Genomic DNA, 17,580 nt, shown 5'->3' with positions numbered 1-17,580 from the left:
CCTTGTGCTGGGTCTGAGCCCTGAAGCTTCCTTAAAATAAAGTTTACATAAGTAAAAGCAGATACTTTTAGAATAAACTACATTGATCACACTGACTCATATTTCTTGAATTTGACTTTACATAATTGTATTATGGACCAAGGACCCTCAGTTCAAAATGTAGGGATGCTTTGTAGATTAATCCTTCAGAGTTTTATCCAGGCATTTCAAGCTGAAGCTTTTTGCATTGGAGATTATTTACTTGCTCAAAACATCACCCATTAACTGTGCCCTTGGGGGGTCTTTTTCAATTGAAATGCAAAAAAATCTTTTTTTATGGCTTTATTTCTCTAGTTAGCTGTTTGAAAGTCTCAGAAGCAAACAGGATTCAATCCCAGCGGGATTAGTTCAGTTCCTGGGGACCCACGTTCCCTCCCTCCTGTAGCATCGCTGACAACGTGTGTGTCATACACATGTGCTACATCTGCTGAACCCTTCACCCGTCCATGCACTTAAAAGCTTCAATGAAAGGAAATATTTGCTCATCCTTGGTCTGGTTTTCCCCTTGCAGCTGCCCCTGAGGTTCAGCGACAGCCTGGTGCTGCGGCAGCTGCGCTACACGGGGATGCTGGAGACCGTGCGCATCCGCCAGTCAGGATACAGCTGCAAATACTCCTTCCAGGTTGAGTACAAAGGGCTTTGTCTTCCATCTCCTTTAGCATCATTAGCAGAGTTGTCTGAGTGTTGCTGGTTCATTTTTTATCAGGGTAATTAATTTCTAGTTCTTGGAAGGCAGTGGATGTAACAGGCGGTTCTCTGCCTACGAGCCAGTCTAGACCTCAGGGAGGGCTGTGAGCCCCCTGCACTGTGATTTTTGAACAAAAACAGTATTTTTTTGCAACATGGACTCCCTTTTGGAAAAAACTGTCTGATTTGCACGTTTTCTTCTGCATCTGGAATTACTGGGAGCAGTGTTAGCCCTGTTGTGTTGGCTGTGTCCCATCAGGAGGATGATATGCATCCTCTGAACTGCTGGAGTTAGCCAGCTTTTCCTGTTTTCTTCTTTTCCATGTGTTTGCCAGGTTTTGTGTACATGTCGGTCCTTTCATGCTTTGTTGGTACTGATTGGTTTCCTGCTTGTGGCTGCTTTGGGGCAAACGTCGTGTTCTGCACAGCAGCTGTTTAGGAAAAGAAAAATGCTCAGCATTTTTTTGCCGTGAGCAGGTTTCCCAACCTTGCTTGGGAGGATCTATCCTCTTGTACCTCCTTCACTCTTTGAATCCTCCCAGCAGTAACGGCTGGAGCATCTCAGGGATGTTTTGCCGATGTTGGTATCTGCCTTACCAATAGTGGCTCTTGCTGGGGATTTGGAGCAATTTTTTTGCTGGGGTTTGACCCTGTGGCTTCTGCAGAACCTCTCCTCCCACGCTGAAAAATGTTTGAACCTTGCTGGGTCCCTGCTTTGATGTGTTTCCCATCAAACTACAAATGTTGGATGAATCTTGGTGTTCCTCAGTGCATAAAATGTTATCTGTCCTTGTGCTCACTCCAGAGGTCCCGTTTCATGTGGCCAGTGGAGCAAATCTGTTATTTATGGGAGAAAGTAGCAGCAGGACCCAACTAACCAAATCTTGGTGTTGCTTTTTTCTTTCCCTTCTCAGGATTTTGTGAGCCATTTCAATGTCCTTTTGCCACAAGGGATCAGCCCATCTAAGCACAATATCCATGATTTCTTCCGGAAGATAAAACTCGATCCAGACAATTACCAAGTTGGAAGAACAATGGTAAATGTTCATCCTCAGCTCAGCCTTTAAGACACAGATATAACATTTGCCTGTATTTCTGTCTGATAAATTAATATCTATATATGGTTTTAATTAATGAAACTATTTTTCTTCTGTTTACTAAAAATCAGTGATTTAAATGAAACTTTTAATATTGTTAACATAAAAGAGTATGGAACAATATTGTTTTGCTATTGATTATAATGAGGCAGCCTCAAAAAACTCATGTCCTCCAAAATCTCTGTGTCTATGTAGACTTAGCTTGATATGATGGTCCTCATTTTTCCTCCCCTGGTGGTAAAAGCTCTGTAATCCAGAACTTAGAGTCACAGGCTGTTGTGAAACTGCTGAAACCTGTTAGAGGTGCCTTCACAAAAATCAGCTCCTCAACCTTCCTGGGAGCATCCAGGACGCAGAAACCAGGAGGATTTGACTCGTGGTCCAGGAAGCTTTCCATGCTAGTGTTTTTTGGGTTGTTTTGGCCAGGTTTTCATGAAGGAACGGGAGCGGCAGCTCCTGCAGGACCTGCTGCACCAGGAAGTGCTGCGGAGGATCACGCTGCTGCAGCGCTGGTTCCGCAGCCTGCTCTGCAGGAAGCAGTTCCTGAGCCTGCGGCACGCGGCCATCAGCATACAGGTGGGTGCTGCTGCTGGATTCCAGTGCAAATTACCCTCCCCAAATCCCACAGACAGAGCCCGTGCGTAAAATCAGCTCTCCTGTCCAAGGAGGGAGCTTGCAATCAGGATTGACTCCTTCTGCCATAATAAGTTGGGAATGGGGGGAAGTTGGAGAGGTGGCATGAAGGCAGGTGCTGTCCTCCCATCTAAGTGGAGAGGTTGCATGAAGGCACGAGCTGGAGAGGTTGCATGAAGCTGGAGGGGTTGCATGAAGGCACGAGCTGGAGAGGTTGCATGGAGCTGGAGAGGTTGCATGAAGGCACGAGCTGGAGAGGTTGCATGGAGCTGGAGAGGTTGCATGAAGGCACGAGCTGTGGGAGGACAGCTCATTTGAAGAGCCAGTGAGAGCTGTAGAACAACATAAATCACTGATGGAGAATAATCGGGTGAATCACATGGACCCACTGGATACTTCGCCGTACTTCACACAACACCTGTAACAAGGAATCCCCTGCTGTGTTTGCAGAGATTTTGGCGAAGCTACCAGAGCCGAAAGGAAGGCAAACCATCCCCAGACCCTGTGGTTCTCACCAAAGCCGCTGTCATCCTTCAGACCCACTGGCGAGGCTTTGTGGAGCGGCGCAGGTTCCTGCAGATGCAGTTTGCAGCTCACCTCATCCAGAGCTGCTGGCGGGAGCACGCCAGGCGCCGGCACGCCGCAGCCACCAGCATCCAGGCGGCCTGGAGGGGACACCGAACCCGGCAGGCGTACACCGCCCGCAGGAGCGGGGCCCTGTGCCTGCAGGCGGCGTGCCGCGGGTACTTGGCACGGCAAAGGTAACACCCTTGGCCTCGGGTAAGAGGAACGTGGTTTTGGTGATGCTCACACTGGAGGGTGTGAATCAGGGCACTGCAGTGACTTACACAGGGCAGCGTCCCCTCGTGTATCCATGACCCTCTCCTGACCTGCCCTGGTCCTTTGTTTGCCCACGCTTTCTAACAATTTAACTGCACGTCCTGCTCTTGGAATAAGCAGAGCCTATTTCAGGTTGGAGCACGTAAGCAGTGCAAAGCCAAGGCCGTAAATACTCACAAGGGGTTTTTTTTTTCTCTTGGCAGCAGCACCAGTTTAAGTAGCCTATTTTTAACTCAGATTGCCTCACCAATCTGGTTGCTGCGCTGGCTCAGAAGGACAAGGGATACTGGAGCCAGCCGCTGTGGAGGGCACAGGCTGTCCAGCCATGCCTCAGCTTGCTGGCCGGGGTACAGGTCACAATTCACTCTCCAGAGGTGCTGCCTGCAAGGTGTGGAGCACCTTAACATCCCTTGGAACATTTGGGAGCTGCAGGGAGCTCTTGGTGCTGGGCACAAGTCCCTGCTAAGTTGTTCCAGATGCAGTCCGGGCAGGATGGCGAAGATGGAGAAGCCAAGGGGGTGTGATGAGTTAAGCTTTTCTGGCTCTGACAGCTTATGAAGGAGCTAGACCAGGGATGGAGGCTGGACCCGCTGCCGTCGGCACCAGGGGAGCTTTCAGGTGCGTTGCGGCAGCCCTTCGGTAGCAGAGATGGCAGAGGAGGAGGAGAAGGAGGTTTAAAACCGACTGTGCCTTGCCTTGTCTTGCACCAGATGTGCAAGGAGGGTTCTTGAGGTGCTGGTGGTGGTGAGGTGATGGTCGTGATAAGACACCACTAGTGCAGTGCCTTGAAGGGCTCTGAGTGGCCACAGGGCTGAATATCCTGGTTTTCTGCTTTCTTCCAGGTTTAGAGCTTTGAAAGAGCACCAGTTAAAAGAGACACAGCTGGAGAATGGCCTGGCAAGTAGAGAAGAGGATGGACTGGAAGCAGATGGTTTGGAAATTAAAGGCTCTGACCCATCTAAGTGGGAGGACAGCTCATTTGAAGAGCGAGTGAGAGCTGTGGAACAACATAAATCACTGATGGAGAATAATAGGGTGAATCACGTGGACCCACTGGATACTTCCCTGTACAAAAGGCATGAGAGAGCCAGCAGCCAGAGTGGGATGGACACCGAGGAGGAGATCATGGTGAGAGAGAGGCCCAAGTCGCTGGAGGATCTCAACCAGAAAAAAGTGGTTCGTGCCAAGAGGGAAAGCCGGAGGATGCGGGAGCTGGAGCAGGCGAAGTTCAGCCTGGAGCTGCTCAAGGTGCGCTCCACGGGCGGGCTGTCACCCTCGGAGGAGCAGCGCTGGTCCACAGAGCTGCTGCCCGAGGCACTGCATTCCCCTCAGGGAACCCCCGAGAGCGAGAGCTCCCAGGGGAGCTTCGAGTTGTTAAGCAGCGAAGATACCTCAAGTAGTAAACTCATTTCCTTAGTCTTAGATGAGCATGAGACACAGTCATTTCCCATGGACTCCCTGCCCAGCAGTCCCCAGGCTCTGCTGCAGGAGAAGCCTTTCTGTGCAGGGGATGGGAACAATGGTTTGCCTGGCTGCAGACAGACCCCAGCAGACACGGTGCTGCCTGATAACCTCAGCAGGAAGGAGAGTGGGGTTGGTGACCCCCAGAATGTTACCAAGGCTCACCCAAGAGAAACCCTCCTTTCCAGCAACCTCCCCACTTTCTATGTTCCACCACAAGACAATGTGAAGGTGAAGACGGTGGAGAATAACCTGAGGAATAAAGCAGTGGAAAGAGAGGAAAGGACAGTTATGTTCTCTGAGGTCAGGAAGGACTCTGAGCCAGAACAGGGTAAAGCCTTGGAAGAAGAGGAGGAAAAGGAAAAACCCTCTACCAAGAGAGAGGAACGTGGGACAGTGACAGCAGCGCGGGCACTTTCTCCAGGTTCTGTCATTAAGAGACTGGAAAAGCTCAATGTGGAGAAGGAGGAACGGCAAAAGCAGCTTCAGCTGCAAAATGAGAGGGAGATGATGGAGCAGATTCGTCAGCAGAAGGAAATTCTGGAGAGACAACGCAAAGCCTTCGAGCAGCAAGGGAGGGTAGAGGCTTTGCAGAGGACAGAGCAGAGCAGAGTGAAGGACCCTTCCCTCAAACCAGCCAAAAAACCAGACAGCCGGCCTCAGTCAGTGCTCATCCTGCACCCCCAGAGCAGAGGGGAGCACAGCCCCAGCCCAGGCATGGCTCCAACCCCAGCAGTGGACATCAAGGGTCTCACTGTTGGCACCAGGGGAAGCTCTCCAGCCCACAGTGCCCCCAAAGACCGGCCTGTCAGCATGTTTGTGGAGAGAAGAGAAGGTCTGGAGCCCCGCTGCCATTCCAAGCCAGCTCTGGACCCCAAGGACCACCCAGGCAGCCATTTCTCAAGGACTGAGCGCCTCCGGCAACCTCGGATACCCAACCAGGCCACTGAGGAGATGAGGGCAAGCTCCATGTTCTTCACACCAAAGGACAATCCCTTTGGCCTCCAGTGAGTAAAAAGATGATGGGCTTTCTCCTATGCTTTCTCCATAGGCTCTCTCTGCAGGCTGTCTCCATAGGCTTTCTCCATGGGCTCTTTTTCTGCTAGGAAACTTTTTGTACAAAGGGTCCAGAACGTTGTTTCTGGAGTCTGCACAAACCTCATAGTTAAACAAAGGGTTCTTGATCTTCTAGCAATGAGGAGGTCAGAGGGAAAGGAAAAAAGACATGGAATTTCTCAGGATCTTAAAACATTATATAACCATGGATATGAGCAAGTGAAGAGAGTCAATAAACAGACTCAATAACAATACAATTGTTATTATTCACCCTACATGAATGGGGATAGGAGTTTATTTCTCAAGGTGAAACATGATGAATAAGTTCTTAGGATTTTTGGGCAGTTGTAATAGAAATGACTTGATGAGGCAGAAAATTCCAAGATTTTCCTTGTTTACCATATAATTAATCCAGCAAAGCCATGTGGACACTGACCATTGCAGATGAAAAAACACCAGCTCTACAGAGAGAGTTTGGGAGTGAATGCTCTTTGTAGACTGTGTCATTCACATGTGTAATTAATTACACCTGTAATGGTCTTAGCAGTTGCTCAGCTCCATTGCTTTGCTTAACCTTGGGCTGCCCCAGGATCTGGAGATGGCAGCAAGATCCTGGGGCAACATTTGCTCCCACTCTGTTGCTTAAGGTGCCTTGCCTAATTTTGGGGTGGTTTTGGCCATGTAGCTCAAAAAGGATATAAATCACCCTCCTCCTAAATCCTGTTGCACCCTTTCCAAGGCAAAAGCTCCCAGTGAATGACTGTTGGTAACCCAAGGTACCTCCAAGTGTAGTAGTCTTGTGGTTTCTGTGCAGTTGTGACAGGAGAAGATTCCTGTTGAAAATTTCTTTTCCTGGTTCATGTGCAACATGAACAAGCAACAGGAGGAAAAAGACATTAAGAATTGCTGTATTTTAAGTTTTGCTCTGCTAGAGAATAGTCACATTTGAGAATCCCAAAGTACAAAGATACAATCCATAACCACCTTGCTGTATAAAGTTGACAGCCAGATGTTTTTTCTTCTTGTCTTTTGGTGTTAAGTCCAGTCCTGAAGAATTCCCAAACAATTCTGAAACCCCATGACCTCAGACTTGCAATTTAGTCTTGACTGCTTGGACTCCCAGCATCTGGGCTAGTGCAGTGGGAAGGCTTTTGGGAGAGGATGAAAGATCTCTGCTCTCTTGTGTTTCAGCAGAGAGGCAAATCATCAGTGCCTTTCCAAGGGTGAAATAGCACGGAAGCCATTTAAGATGCCGGGGTCTGGCAGAGGAGAGGTGAGTCGTGACTTGTTTATTTTCTCTTTCCACTGAAAAGGGCAAAAAATAACTTAGTTGGCCAGTTTTCCCTCAAAAGCTTCAAAGAAGTGAACTCTGAAACGCAAGGGCTGCCAGACATGGGAAGGGGGATATGGCAGCACAGTAACGACACTTCTCCACAGCTCTTAAAATAAAAAGCCTTGTAGGAATAATTTATAGCAGCTCTGGATAAAAGGATCCTGTGATCCTGATGGCAAACACTGTCCAACGCCGTCTTGTCTTGGTTTGGTTTAACGTCTCCGTTTCAGTGACACCCATGATTGTCCATTTTCACCGTTCTGTCTTAGTTTTTGTTCTTCCTGGTCCTTTGCTGTTTTCACTAGACATAATACTGCATCCCCTCCATGGGGTGCAGTGGCACTCAGAGATGTCTTAAGGCTACATGGGTAGAGTCTCCTTTTTACTTTAAAACCCTTCTTTTCGTTTTGTTTTGTTTTGTTTTATCCTTTGGTCAAGCAGGTGCCCAGACCGAGCCATAAAAAGAAAGCCCGCATGGCGCGGACGCGCTCCGATTTCTTGACTAGAGGTACTTTTGCTGATGGGGAGGGGGATACGGAGGAAGAGGATTACGATGGCAGTTTTGAGTTCCTTCTCTCCTCTGAGCACCCTCCTCACGCCGAGGCGGTGCCCGCAGCCCGCCTGGGGCAGGCCTGTTACAGTGACTCCGAAATGGTAATTGTGTCCAATGTGGTGGGGGAGCCTTTCTTCGCTAACCTTAGCTGCACTGATCCCTCCACTGCTTCTTTTCCCACTCCCAAGGATGCTGTAGATGGGTAAATTTGGCAAACACAGCAGAAAATCATAGATTCACAGAATCACAGAATGGTTTGGATTGGAAGAGACTAAATGTCAATTCCAAGCCCCTTCCACTAGACCAGGGTGCTCAGCGCTCCATCCAAGCTCTATTTCTTGCTCCTGGGTTGATTAGATATCCACCACACTTCCCATAGTTTTCCTGGAGCATTACAACTTGTATTGCACAATTACCTGTTTTGGGGGCTTTAACTCATCCTCCCCTTGGAAGCTTTTGATCTAAAAATGGCCTATATACATCTGTAAAAAAAGAAAGTAAATATTGTTCCAAAAACAACAGACAACAAAATGATGTAAATCCTGTGGCTTCTTTTACTTTTGATTTTTTATGCTTAGCCACCATATCCAGTGATTACTTTGTCCTCAATTATCAGAGTGATGCTGGCAGACAGCAGCTCAGAAAAAACAAAACCATGGAAATTGGGCAATGAAAACATAATGAGAGTGAAATAGTGGGTTATGAAACAAAGGCGACCAACCAAAGTGTTTTTTCCAAGCACAGTGACAAGTATCCCTTAGCAGGTCTGACATGAGCCAGTGCAGTGGAGCTTTTCCATCTCAGACTTAATCTCCCACCCACATAAGCTGCTTTTGGAAAATCACAAACTGAGAGGTTTCAGAAGTGGAAGAGGCCAACAGATTCCAACCCGCTCGTAATTTTTTTCCTGAGGTAGTGGAGATGTCCCCATAGGAGTGTGGATAAACACCAGGAATCCTGTCCTGCTGTGAGAGTTTGGGTGGAGTGCTGGCTGGGGCTGCCATGTTCCTCTCCTCCAGCTGCAGTACAGGATGTGGAGCTGAGTATAAAACCAAAGAAAAGCATGAAACCAAAAGACAGAGATTTATTTTGTGCCACAGCATTGATGTGTGTCCAGCAAACATCCCGTGCCATCCTAAAAGCTGCTTTTCCAAGAAAAGCAGGTGGCCAAAGAGGGCTTTTCATGACTTTTCTTTTAGCAGCTCTTATTATAAAGGATAATTTTTCCCAGGATAATTTCCTCACTGGAAGAGGGCAGAGATTTACAAATTCCATAAATTTTTTAAGCCAGCTCTTGATAAATTTGCTGGAGGGGTTGAGGCAGGAATACTGAAAACCTGATTGAAAGGCACATCTCTATGGGCTGAGATAACCTGGCTGCACCTTTATGCAAGTCCCTGCTTGTAGATTGGGAAAGGGAGAATTTTATGCAGTAAAACGCACTTTTTTACATAGAATGATAGGAACATTTAGGTTGGAAAAGATCTGTAAGATTGTTGAGTCCAACCACAAACCCAGCACTGAGTTGTTCACCACCAAACCATGGCCCCCCATGCCATACCTGGAGTGCTTGCTGTGCTCCTGGAGGCTGCCCACGTACAAAGGGAATTGCAGCTGTAGGAATCATTCCCTCTGGGGTGTGAAAAGTGCTGTGCTGGTGCTTGACAAGCTCCATCTTGACAAGCTCCATCTTTGGGAGCATCCTGGGTCACTGTACTCCTTGGAAGTGCTCCTTGGGACTCTGCTCACCTGGTTTAACAGCTCTCACTGCATGCAAGTAGCAGTAGGTGCCATCTCTCTCTCCTGTCTCTGCTGTGTCCCTCCTCTCCTCTGCTCTCCAGCACTGGTTCTAACTGGTGGTCAGGAATTTTCCCCCTGGTGTGGTAAGTTCTGCTTTCTAGGCCAACACTACCCCTGGTGTTGTGTGCTCTGCGCTCCTCTCCCTCTGTGTGTCCTGACAATGTGTCCAGTGTTTCCATCTGTATTTTGTATTGCAGGTTTGGGACCAGCCCTTTGGCTTGGGGCTTTTTTTGGGTCAGGATCATCACAAGTAGCAAAATTTAGGGACTGTTTATTGGTATTTATTAGCAGAGCCCAGTTGGGTGTTGCAGATGGCAGAGCAGCCCATGATAAAGCTGGATGATGCCTCTTGGGGTGTTTTGGGGACAAACACAAAGGTACAGAGGTTGATGTCTGTGCAGACACATTGGTTGTGTCTTGTGATAGTCACATGAAGGCGAGCCTGGCAGCCACCATGTGCAGGCTGGTCCCTGTGCCAGTGAATAGCTCCTTCAGACAGCTCCTGCCTCCAGCTATGACTCCCAAAGCAGCCTCTGTCCCTGTCCTGCTCAGCAGCTGAGGCTGCTGGCTGGATGAACGAGAGATCCCGTGCAGCCCCATGGAGCCGAGCATATGATGGGTCACCAGCTGCTCTGCCTGTTTTGCCCATTTTTTTCTCAGCCATCAAGTCACTGATTGTGTAGCCCAGCTGGTGAGTAGAGGCCCACTGGAATCCAGTGCTCCTGACCCACATTCAGGGTATTCCAGAGCATCAAACACCCACAGCACCTGCAGCTGGAGCTGAAACCCATGGGGCAGCAGTACATGAGGTGGCTGCTGCAGGTACAGTTGACTCCAAGGTTCTTTAAGGAGTAAGAGCTTCCTGACAAGACCAAGACTGAAGATTTTTGGCTGGTGAATAGCCAAGAATCAACCTACCTTGCAGTGAGACACAAATGGGAGGAACAGCTCCTGGCTGTTCTGCCAGCACGTGTTAACACCACTTTTGTTTGGCACCTAAGCCTGGAGAGCTTTTCCTGGAGCAGATGCATGAATGGAAGGCCTTGGCTAGAGGAATCACACCAGAAATACCCTCTGGAAACATCCTTAGAGAGTGGGACCTGGATAATGAACCAGTTGTTTTGCTCCACCCTCCACACAAAAGCCATGAATTGATAAACATGACTCCAAGTACCTGCCACCAGCTGATCCCAAGTACTGCTGAAGAGCCAGCAATGATCTTGTCCTAAGCCGTTCAGAGGGAGCTTCAGGAAGTTTTTCCATGCAGCACACAGCACTGCTGCCTGCTGGGATAAGTCCCTTGGCCACAGTTACCTTATGGATGGCTGAAACACAGGTTACTCTGTCAGAGGAAAAAATACTTGGTCCCTTCCTCAACCAGGAGATACCTTCAGACCCCCAGTTATTGCCATTTGCCCTCATGATGCTTTGTGGTGTTCTCTAGCAGGGGATTTTCTGGTGCAGATGCTCATCTTGACATCTGAGAAAGTTTCCCATCCTTTCCATTCAGAGTTTCCTGGCAGATAACCTCAAACAGAAAGATCTTGTGCCAAAAAAGCCTTTTAGTCTTTATTTACTAAAGCTGGAAACCCGAAAAGTTGAAATTACTCAAGAACAAAACCATACTGGGGGGGCAAATATTTAACAGATCATTTTTAAAACAAGTAGTAGGTTTGGGCTGGATGGAGATCACTTTTATAGGTTTTGAATTGCTTTTATCCACAATTTCTGTGTGATCATCACCTAAATGTAAGAATGACAGGAACAAAATCTCTTTCATGGTTTAGGCAGTTCCTGGCTTTCCCAGTGGTAATTTTGCCTTGCATGATGCCATCTCCTGGCTGGAAGAGATGTTCGTCTGAGGGAGGGAGGGAATAAAACATGGAAAAAGAGTCAATATGGCAAATGTGACCCCCCTGCAACCTACTTTTTATAGAATTTTATTTAAATATTTTTAACAGAAGTAAAATAATTGCTTTTAAACATAGAGCAGTCAGTTGAGACATTGAGGTGATAGGAAAGCTACAGGAGACATTTGACCATCGTCTCCCAAATCCTTTCATACAACCTGATTCTCCACTTTTCTTATGCTGAAAGTTTCTCCTCCAGGAGTGCAGTTCCCAAATCACAGCTGCAATTGGAAAACAGAACAAAAATTTAGATATTTTTTAAATATGGCAAGTCTATTTCTGGGCTACTTCATGGGATCCTGTTAGGCTGAGTTACTGCAAATTCATCCCACCCTTAAAAATTACCTGAGGGCATTTTAAATTATGGCAAAGGTGGAGATATTTTCTATTAAAGCTGCAGAATTTCTTTGTTAAAGAATTCCTTTTGGTGTGTCCTTGGCACAAAGACTTTGGGTTTTTTGTGTAAAGTGCTCAGCAAGAGTTGGAGGAGGAACTTCTGCTGGGACAGATCCAGGTGGTTGAAGGTTCCCGTGGGGAATCACATCATTATGGCTAACAGGACACTCTGGGTGGAGAGCTGGAATGAGGTCTGGTTGAAGATGGTGGAAGAGCTGTGCATGCTGAGCAATAATGACCTGTGGCTTGGTGCAAACTGATTTTCATCACCAACTGCTCAAGGAGAAAGAAGATTGGACCTGGTTGGAGAGTTGGAGCAAGGGAAATGCCTCTCTTTCTTAGGAATCATTAAAATATTTCTCTAGGGACTCACCAGGACTGTAGGTTTTCAGCTGTAGGCAAATAGAAATAAAGATGTAGGAGATAAAATACCTGATTTTTGATAGGGAAAAAAAATCATCTGATATCCCAAGAGCTGTCTTATTTTTAAATGCTTCATGCTTGGAATCGTTACAGACCGTGCAGCGATTCACCTCTGGGGAAGGCCAGGCCAAACTGCACAAAACCATGTCCCAGGGGGAGATTGGGAAGCTGGCAGCCACACAGAAGAGTCTGACTCCAGATGGGAGGTAGGAATCATGGCTGGAGATGGCAGACAAGTCCTTCCTGTGTCCTTTTTGCTCTCCAATGCCCCAGGAGAGCCCCCCAGGCTCCTTTGGAGCTCCACCTGCAGTGGGATGAGTTACCCATCCCACCTTTTCTACATGACCATGGGCAGACCCAATCAATGTGTGTGTGGCTCACACCACAATTAAGTGTTGGTGGCATGGGCCACACGTCCTGTCCCACCCAATCCCATGCATGCAACTGAAGTTTCTCTCCTTTGCTGAGGACGAGTAGCCGCATTTCCCTGGTAGAAATGGCATGGATTTATCTCCTCAGGAATGTCCAGAAGACTGAGGCAGTTTTGGGTAGAAAGACCTTTCCTAGTTAAGGCAGTTCCTGTTTCCATGACTTATTTCCAGGCCTCAACGAGCCAAGATGAGGTTTTGGGTGAAGGGAAAGCAGGGGGAGAAGAAGACCCCCCGGGAGAAGCTCGCTACCCAGTCTGAGCTGCTGGAGCTGTACGCAGAGCAGGAAGCCCCTGGCAGGGAGACCATTCCTGGATTGCAGCTTGGTGAAGGTACATGGTGGGGGGACATGGGACCAGTTGTAAGGAGAGAGAAACTGGGTTGGGAAGTTGGGATATGTCCATGCTGGTTCATGTCTCTTAATTCAAGGGTGGTGTCAAGCCAGAGCAATGGCAAGTAGGTTAGAGGGTGGGATCCATAATGGATCTCAAGGAATTCCATGTCACTAATCCTTCCAGCCACCATCTGGAATGGACAGATGTTTCCTCTCTTGAGGGAGGAAGTAACCAAAGCAAAAATGACATTTAATCTTCCCGTGAGTTCTACACTGTGCTTTTCTCTTCCACAGGTTTCTTCCAATGCCCTGTTTTAGTGTCACAATTATTTTGCATCTGCTCCTCAATCTCTTCCCCTCTTTTCGTTGATCACCAGCAGAGTTGGGTCCTCATCACCTGACGCCTCCACGGAGTCCGGAGCTGTCGGGCATCTACCGGCGGGAATTCAAGGAGAACAAGGAGCCCTCTCCCAAGGTCAAGCGCAAGCGCAGCGTCAAGATCAGCAACGTGGCTCTGGAGCCCGTGCAGTGGCAGAACGACTCCCTGCAGATCATAACCAGTGCCAGTGACCTGAAGAGCATGGATGAGTTTCTCCTGAAAAAGGTAACTCACTGCTCCATAAATCAGCACAGAGATCCAGGAGCAGACAGAGGCAATAAAGTAAAAACGATCCTGTGGGTAGCTGTAGTAATGGTAATAATTCATCTAAGGGTGCCAGGGCAGGTCTAGAGAAGTTTCTGGTTTTCATGCAGGAGAAACCACCTGGTGATCATGGTGGAGCAGCTGCTTCTTAGTGCTGCTTCATCTCACACCAGCTCTGCTGCAGCAAAAGAGTCACGGGTGTAAAAACCCCCTTGTTTTCCCAGATGAATGAACTGGACAACGAGGATAGCAAGAAGGACACGCTGGTGGATGTCGTGTTCAAGAAAGCGCTGAAGGAATTCCGACAAAACATCTTCAGTTTTTACTCCTCAGCATTGGCAGTAAGTGACCAGATGATGGGTAGGAGGACTTCCACCTCCAGGAGAAAGGGGATATTCGGGGTCCTCCTGGTTGTACAGGTGTTGCCAAGCCCTCCATTTCTGGTTTGCTCATACCAAAGGATGGATGTGCTTCCTTTGCATTCAGTCCCATGATCTAAATTTAGACTAACACTTCCTCATGAGCTATCTCTCAGGGTACATTGGGTGTAGATTCCTGACCTTCATTACAGCTTTGCTGTCAGCCAAAGGGGAGATGACAGAAAGCCAATTTGTCACCCAAAGTGCCTGGGAACCTTTGTGTTACCTTTGCTGGTGGTGGAGGTGTCTGATCCTTTTTTTCTTCTCTGTATCATATTGGAAGTTTCCCCAAGCAGCTGGAAGCTGGTGAGGCTGAAGTAATTGTCTGGAAAAGAAAAAGTCTCTAGAAAAATCTGGGCTGTATAAAAATCACTTTTATTTTTTTGCTTCTGTTCCCTTAAAAGATGGACGATGGGAAGAGCATCCGCTACAAGGACCTCTACGCCTTATTTGAGCAGATTCTGGAGAAGAACATGAGGCTTGAGCAGAGGGACTGGAGTGAGTCTCCAGTTAAAGTCTGGGTCAATACCTTCAAAGTCTTCCTGGATGAATATATGCACGAGTACAAACCCCTGGACTACACCGCAGGGAAGGTACTCGGCACTTTCCTTAAACTCCCTTGGAGGTTTGGGAGCTCTATTTCCGTGGGGTTGTGCCTCTGTAGACACCTGGGACCTTCTGTTGTCTTCTCTGCTTTAAGCTGAGCTGGACAAGGCAAGATGTGACTCACTGGTTGTGTGTCACTGGGCTCAGCCAACCCCAGATCACACTGGGCTGCCAAGGACTAGATGTTATCCCCAGGGCAAAGCTGCAACCAACTGTGCGTGGTTGGAAAGGCAGCTCCTGGTGCTTCTTTAGTTCTGGGGGTTTTGTTCAAAATTTGAGGGATGCTGAAAGAGATACACCCTCTTGGGTCTCCTGACCACTTCCCAAGTGATCATACAATCACCATGGGTTGGGTTGCAGGAGAAGGGGACATGAGCAGTGGCTCAGGTCTGGGTACTGTTCTTAGAGCAGAAGGAGCCTGCAGTGTGTCATAGACCTGATCTCACCTCCTGCTCCATATTGTCTGCAAGGCCGACCACGGGATCTGAGGCTGGGCTTGGGAGATGGTGTCTATGGTACAAATATCCCATCTCCTGGCTCTTCTGCTCCAAGTCTTCTCCAGCCTCTTCTCCAGGCAGGTTTTCTTCAAAGCATCATGTTTTCCTTGGGTCACTGCCAGTGGGGTCAGAGCTGGAGCAGCAGCTACTCCCAGCTCCAAGATGGAGCTTCTTCCTCTTCTCCAAGGAAGAACTGTCCAGGGAAATTCCAAAACTGGAGTGATCCATAGGAGAGTTTTCTAGAGTGACTCTTCTGGGGCTGCAGGTGCACTGGAGGATGGGGCTGGAAGGCACTGGACAATGTCAGATATGAGCCCTCTGTACTCTTTACCTGGCAAAATTGCCCAAAAGCTGAGTTAAATCTCTTTCCCTCACCAGATGCCAAAAACGGAACGAAAAAAGAGAAGGAAAAAGGAAGCAGACGTGGTGAGTTTAACTTGCACATTAAAAAATCAATGTCCTTGGGGTCAGAATGTCAAGAGACCAGCTTGTGACACATCCTGGGCTGAGATCTGAACATCAGCCCTGAAAGGACATGTTAGAAAGACATTTGAGGTGGCTTTGCTTTGTTTGATCAGGGATCACTTGGGTTGGCTCTGAAAACACATCCCTCATCAGCCAAGACATAAATGTAATGTTGAGGGTTGTTAGAAAAGGACTGAGAGGAAAACAAAGTCTCGTTCCAGCTTTCTGCATAAGTTTACAGTGTGTGTTTTGCATCTCTGGGATCATTGCATCTCCTGTTTTCCTAAGGGATGTGATGGTACTGGGAAGGGTGCAGGTGCAAAGCCAAAAAAAGGGGCCACAGGTGCATAGAAAACCTTAACATGAAGAAGTTGACCTGCCAAGCTCAGGCAAAGAATTTCCAACCTGCTTCCGTGATAGTTTGGTTCCCCTACAAGGTGGATGTTGGTTTGGGTTGTCTATGGAGTTGCTGGGCTGAAAAAGAAACAAAAATACCAAATAAAAGCAAGAGCTAAAGTTGAAGAGCTGTGTTGATCTCTCCATTTTGCAGCAGGCTGAGCACTGGCTCCCTTTTCTCACCACCCAACCTTTATCCTCCAGGTGGAAGAGCACAATGGTCACATTTTCAAGGCAACCCAATACAGCATCCCCACATACTGTGAATATTGTTCCTCCTTGATCTGGATCATGGACAGGGCTTCTGTTTGTAAATGTAAGTACTCTTTATTTGATCCTTTTCTTGTGCTTCTATCACAGTGATGAGTTTGGGGATTCTGAAATGTGTTTACTGCTGTTTCCTACAACCCCCTGCTCACATAATTTTGATTTTTGTAACACCTGAAGAGATTTAGGGACAGGTCTTAAGGTTTCTGACGTCAACTAGTAAGTCCATCCCAGCAGTCCTTCCTGACACAGTTAATGAACTTTGTGTTACACATCTTATCCCATCGGGTTATGTGCCCATCCCATAAGGTCAGACACATTTTACTGTCATGGTAGGAAGGACAGTAAAGTCAGGTATAGAAATGTGTCCCTGGGATGCCTTTGGGGATCCTGACCTTGGCAAACTCATTGGCTTCACCTCTTTGAATTTTTGGGGAGATCAGGAAAATGGAGGAGGGTGATGGAAAAACCTGATCCATCTCTTTTTGGAAAAACCCAAGAAATGGATCAGCCTTCTCCATCATCCCTCCTCCATTTCTGTGATTAGGTTGGCAGCATCAGCCCTGGAGCATTTCAGGCTCAGTGCAGCGAGAATGCAAAGGAGGTGCCATTTCCAGTCTCTGAGGGTGTCTGTGTCTGATAGCTCTCAGGGGTTATAGTCTGAGTTGATCTGTCAGGAGGATGAGGAGAGGGTTTAATGCTTCATGTATGTAAATATGGCACCTTTAATTTCAAAGGCTTCATTATTTTTGTTTGAGTGGATCTAATACAGACTTGGCCCCTGGAAACTGCAAATCCAATGTGCTTTTGACTTGGTAGCTCTGAGAAGTGCTGCTCAATTCATACGAATTCCTGTTTTTCCAGCAGTGTGATTTTTTGGGATAATTAAACATTCCTTTTCTCTGTTGCAGTATGTAAATATGCTTGTCACAAGAAGTGCTGTCTTAAAACCACGACCAAGTGCTCCAAAAAGGTAAGTGTCTCTCAGTGCTTTGCTTCCGTTGAATACCTCGAGACAATGATCCCAAGTTTGTATAAAATTATTGGAGGTGCAAATCTTGATAAAATTCTGGAAATAACCCTCCTTTCAGCAGGAGCTTAGACCAGAGATCCCCAGAGGTCTCTCCAACCAGAGTTTTGTAGATATTTTGGGAATTATGCAGTGATGAGTCACTGTAGATCTGCCCAGTCATGCAGCAGATGTTGCAGTGTCGTTCCCTCTTGTAACCACACAGAATAATAGGAATTTCCCTGGCTTTGTAGCTTTTAAGGGTTTGGGAATGTGGGGTTATTCTTG

General features: G+C 47.5%; 1 protein-coding gene across 13 annotated transcripts in view; it reads left to right on the top strand.

Annotated features, from left to right (window-relative positions):
• MYO9A (myosin IXA) overlaps positions 1 to 17,580 on the top strand; it is a 173,781-nt gene that overhangs the window by 145,632 nt on the left and 10,569 nt on the right. For 4 of the 13 annotated variants that reach the window (XM_030954924.1, XM_030954925.1, XM_030954921.1 and 1 more), the window contains 15 exons: positions 551 to 661; positions 1,641 to 1,763; positions 2,250 to 2,399; positions 2,907 to 3,217; positions 4,139 to 5,764; positions 7,005 to 7,086; positions 7,585 to 7,800; positions 12,322 to 12,434; positions 12,831 to 12,988; positions 13,368 to 13,594; positions 13,858 to 13,974; positions 14,457 to 14,645; positions 15,534 to 15,581; positions 16,221 to 16,332; positions 17,195 to 17,256. In XM_030954924.1, the coding sequence (XP_030810784.1) occupies positions 551 to 661; positions 1,641 to 1,763; positions 2,250 to 2,399; positions 2,907 to 3,217; positions 4,139 to 5,764; positions 7,005 to 7,086; positions 7,585 to 7,800; positions 12,322 to 12,434; positions 12,831 to 12,988; positions 13,368 to 13,594; positions 13,858 to 13,974; positions 14,457 to 14,645; positions 15,534 to 15,581; positions 16,221 to 16,332; positions 17,195 to 17,256 (3,645 nt within the window). The remainder of the gene's footprint in view (positions 1 to 550; positions 662 to 1,640; positions 1,764 to 2,249; positions 2,400 to 2,906; positions 3,218 to 4,138; positions 5,765 to 7,004; positions 7,087 to 7,584; positions 7,801 to 12,321; positions 12,435 to 12,830; positions 12,989 to 13,367; positions 13,595 to 13,857; positions 13,975 to 14,456; positions 14,646 to 15,533; positions 15,582 to 16,220; positions 16,333 to 17,194; positions 17,257 to 17,580) is intronic. The other 9 variants (XM_030954922.1, XM_030954914.1, XM_030954923.1 and 6 more) reach the window with 7 other exon arrangements.

The sequence above is a fragment of the Camarhynchus parvulus genome, chromosome 10 (assembly GCF_901933205.1).
Source record: "Camarhynchus parvulus chromosome 10, STF_HiC, whole genome shotgun sequence".
NCBI classification, from domain to species: Eukaryota; Metazoa; Chordata; class Aves; order Passeriformes; family Thraupidae; genus Camarhynchus; species Camarhynchus parvulus.
This window is presented reverse-complemented; position numbering and strand designations above follow the sequence as displayed.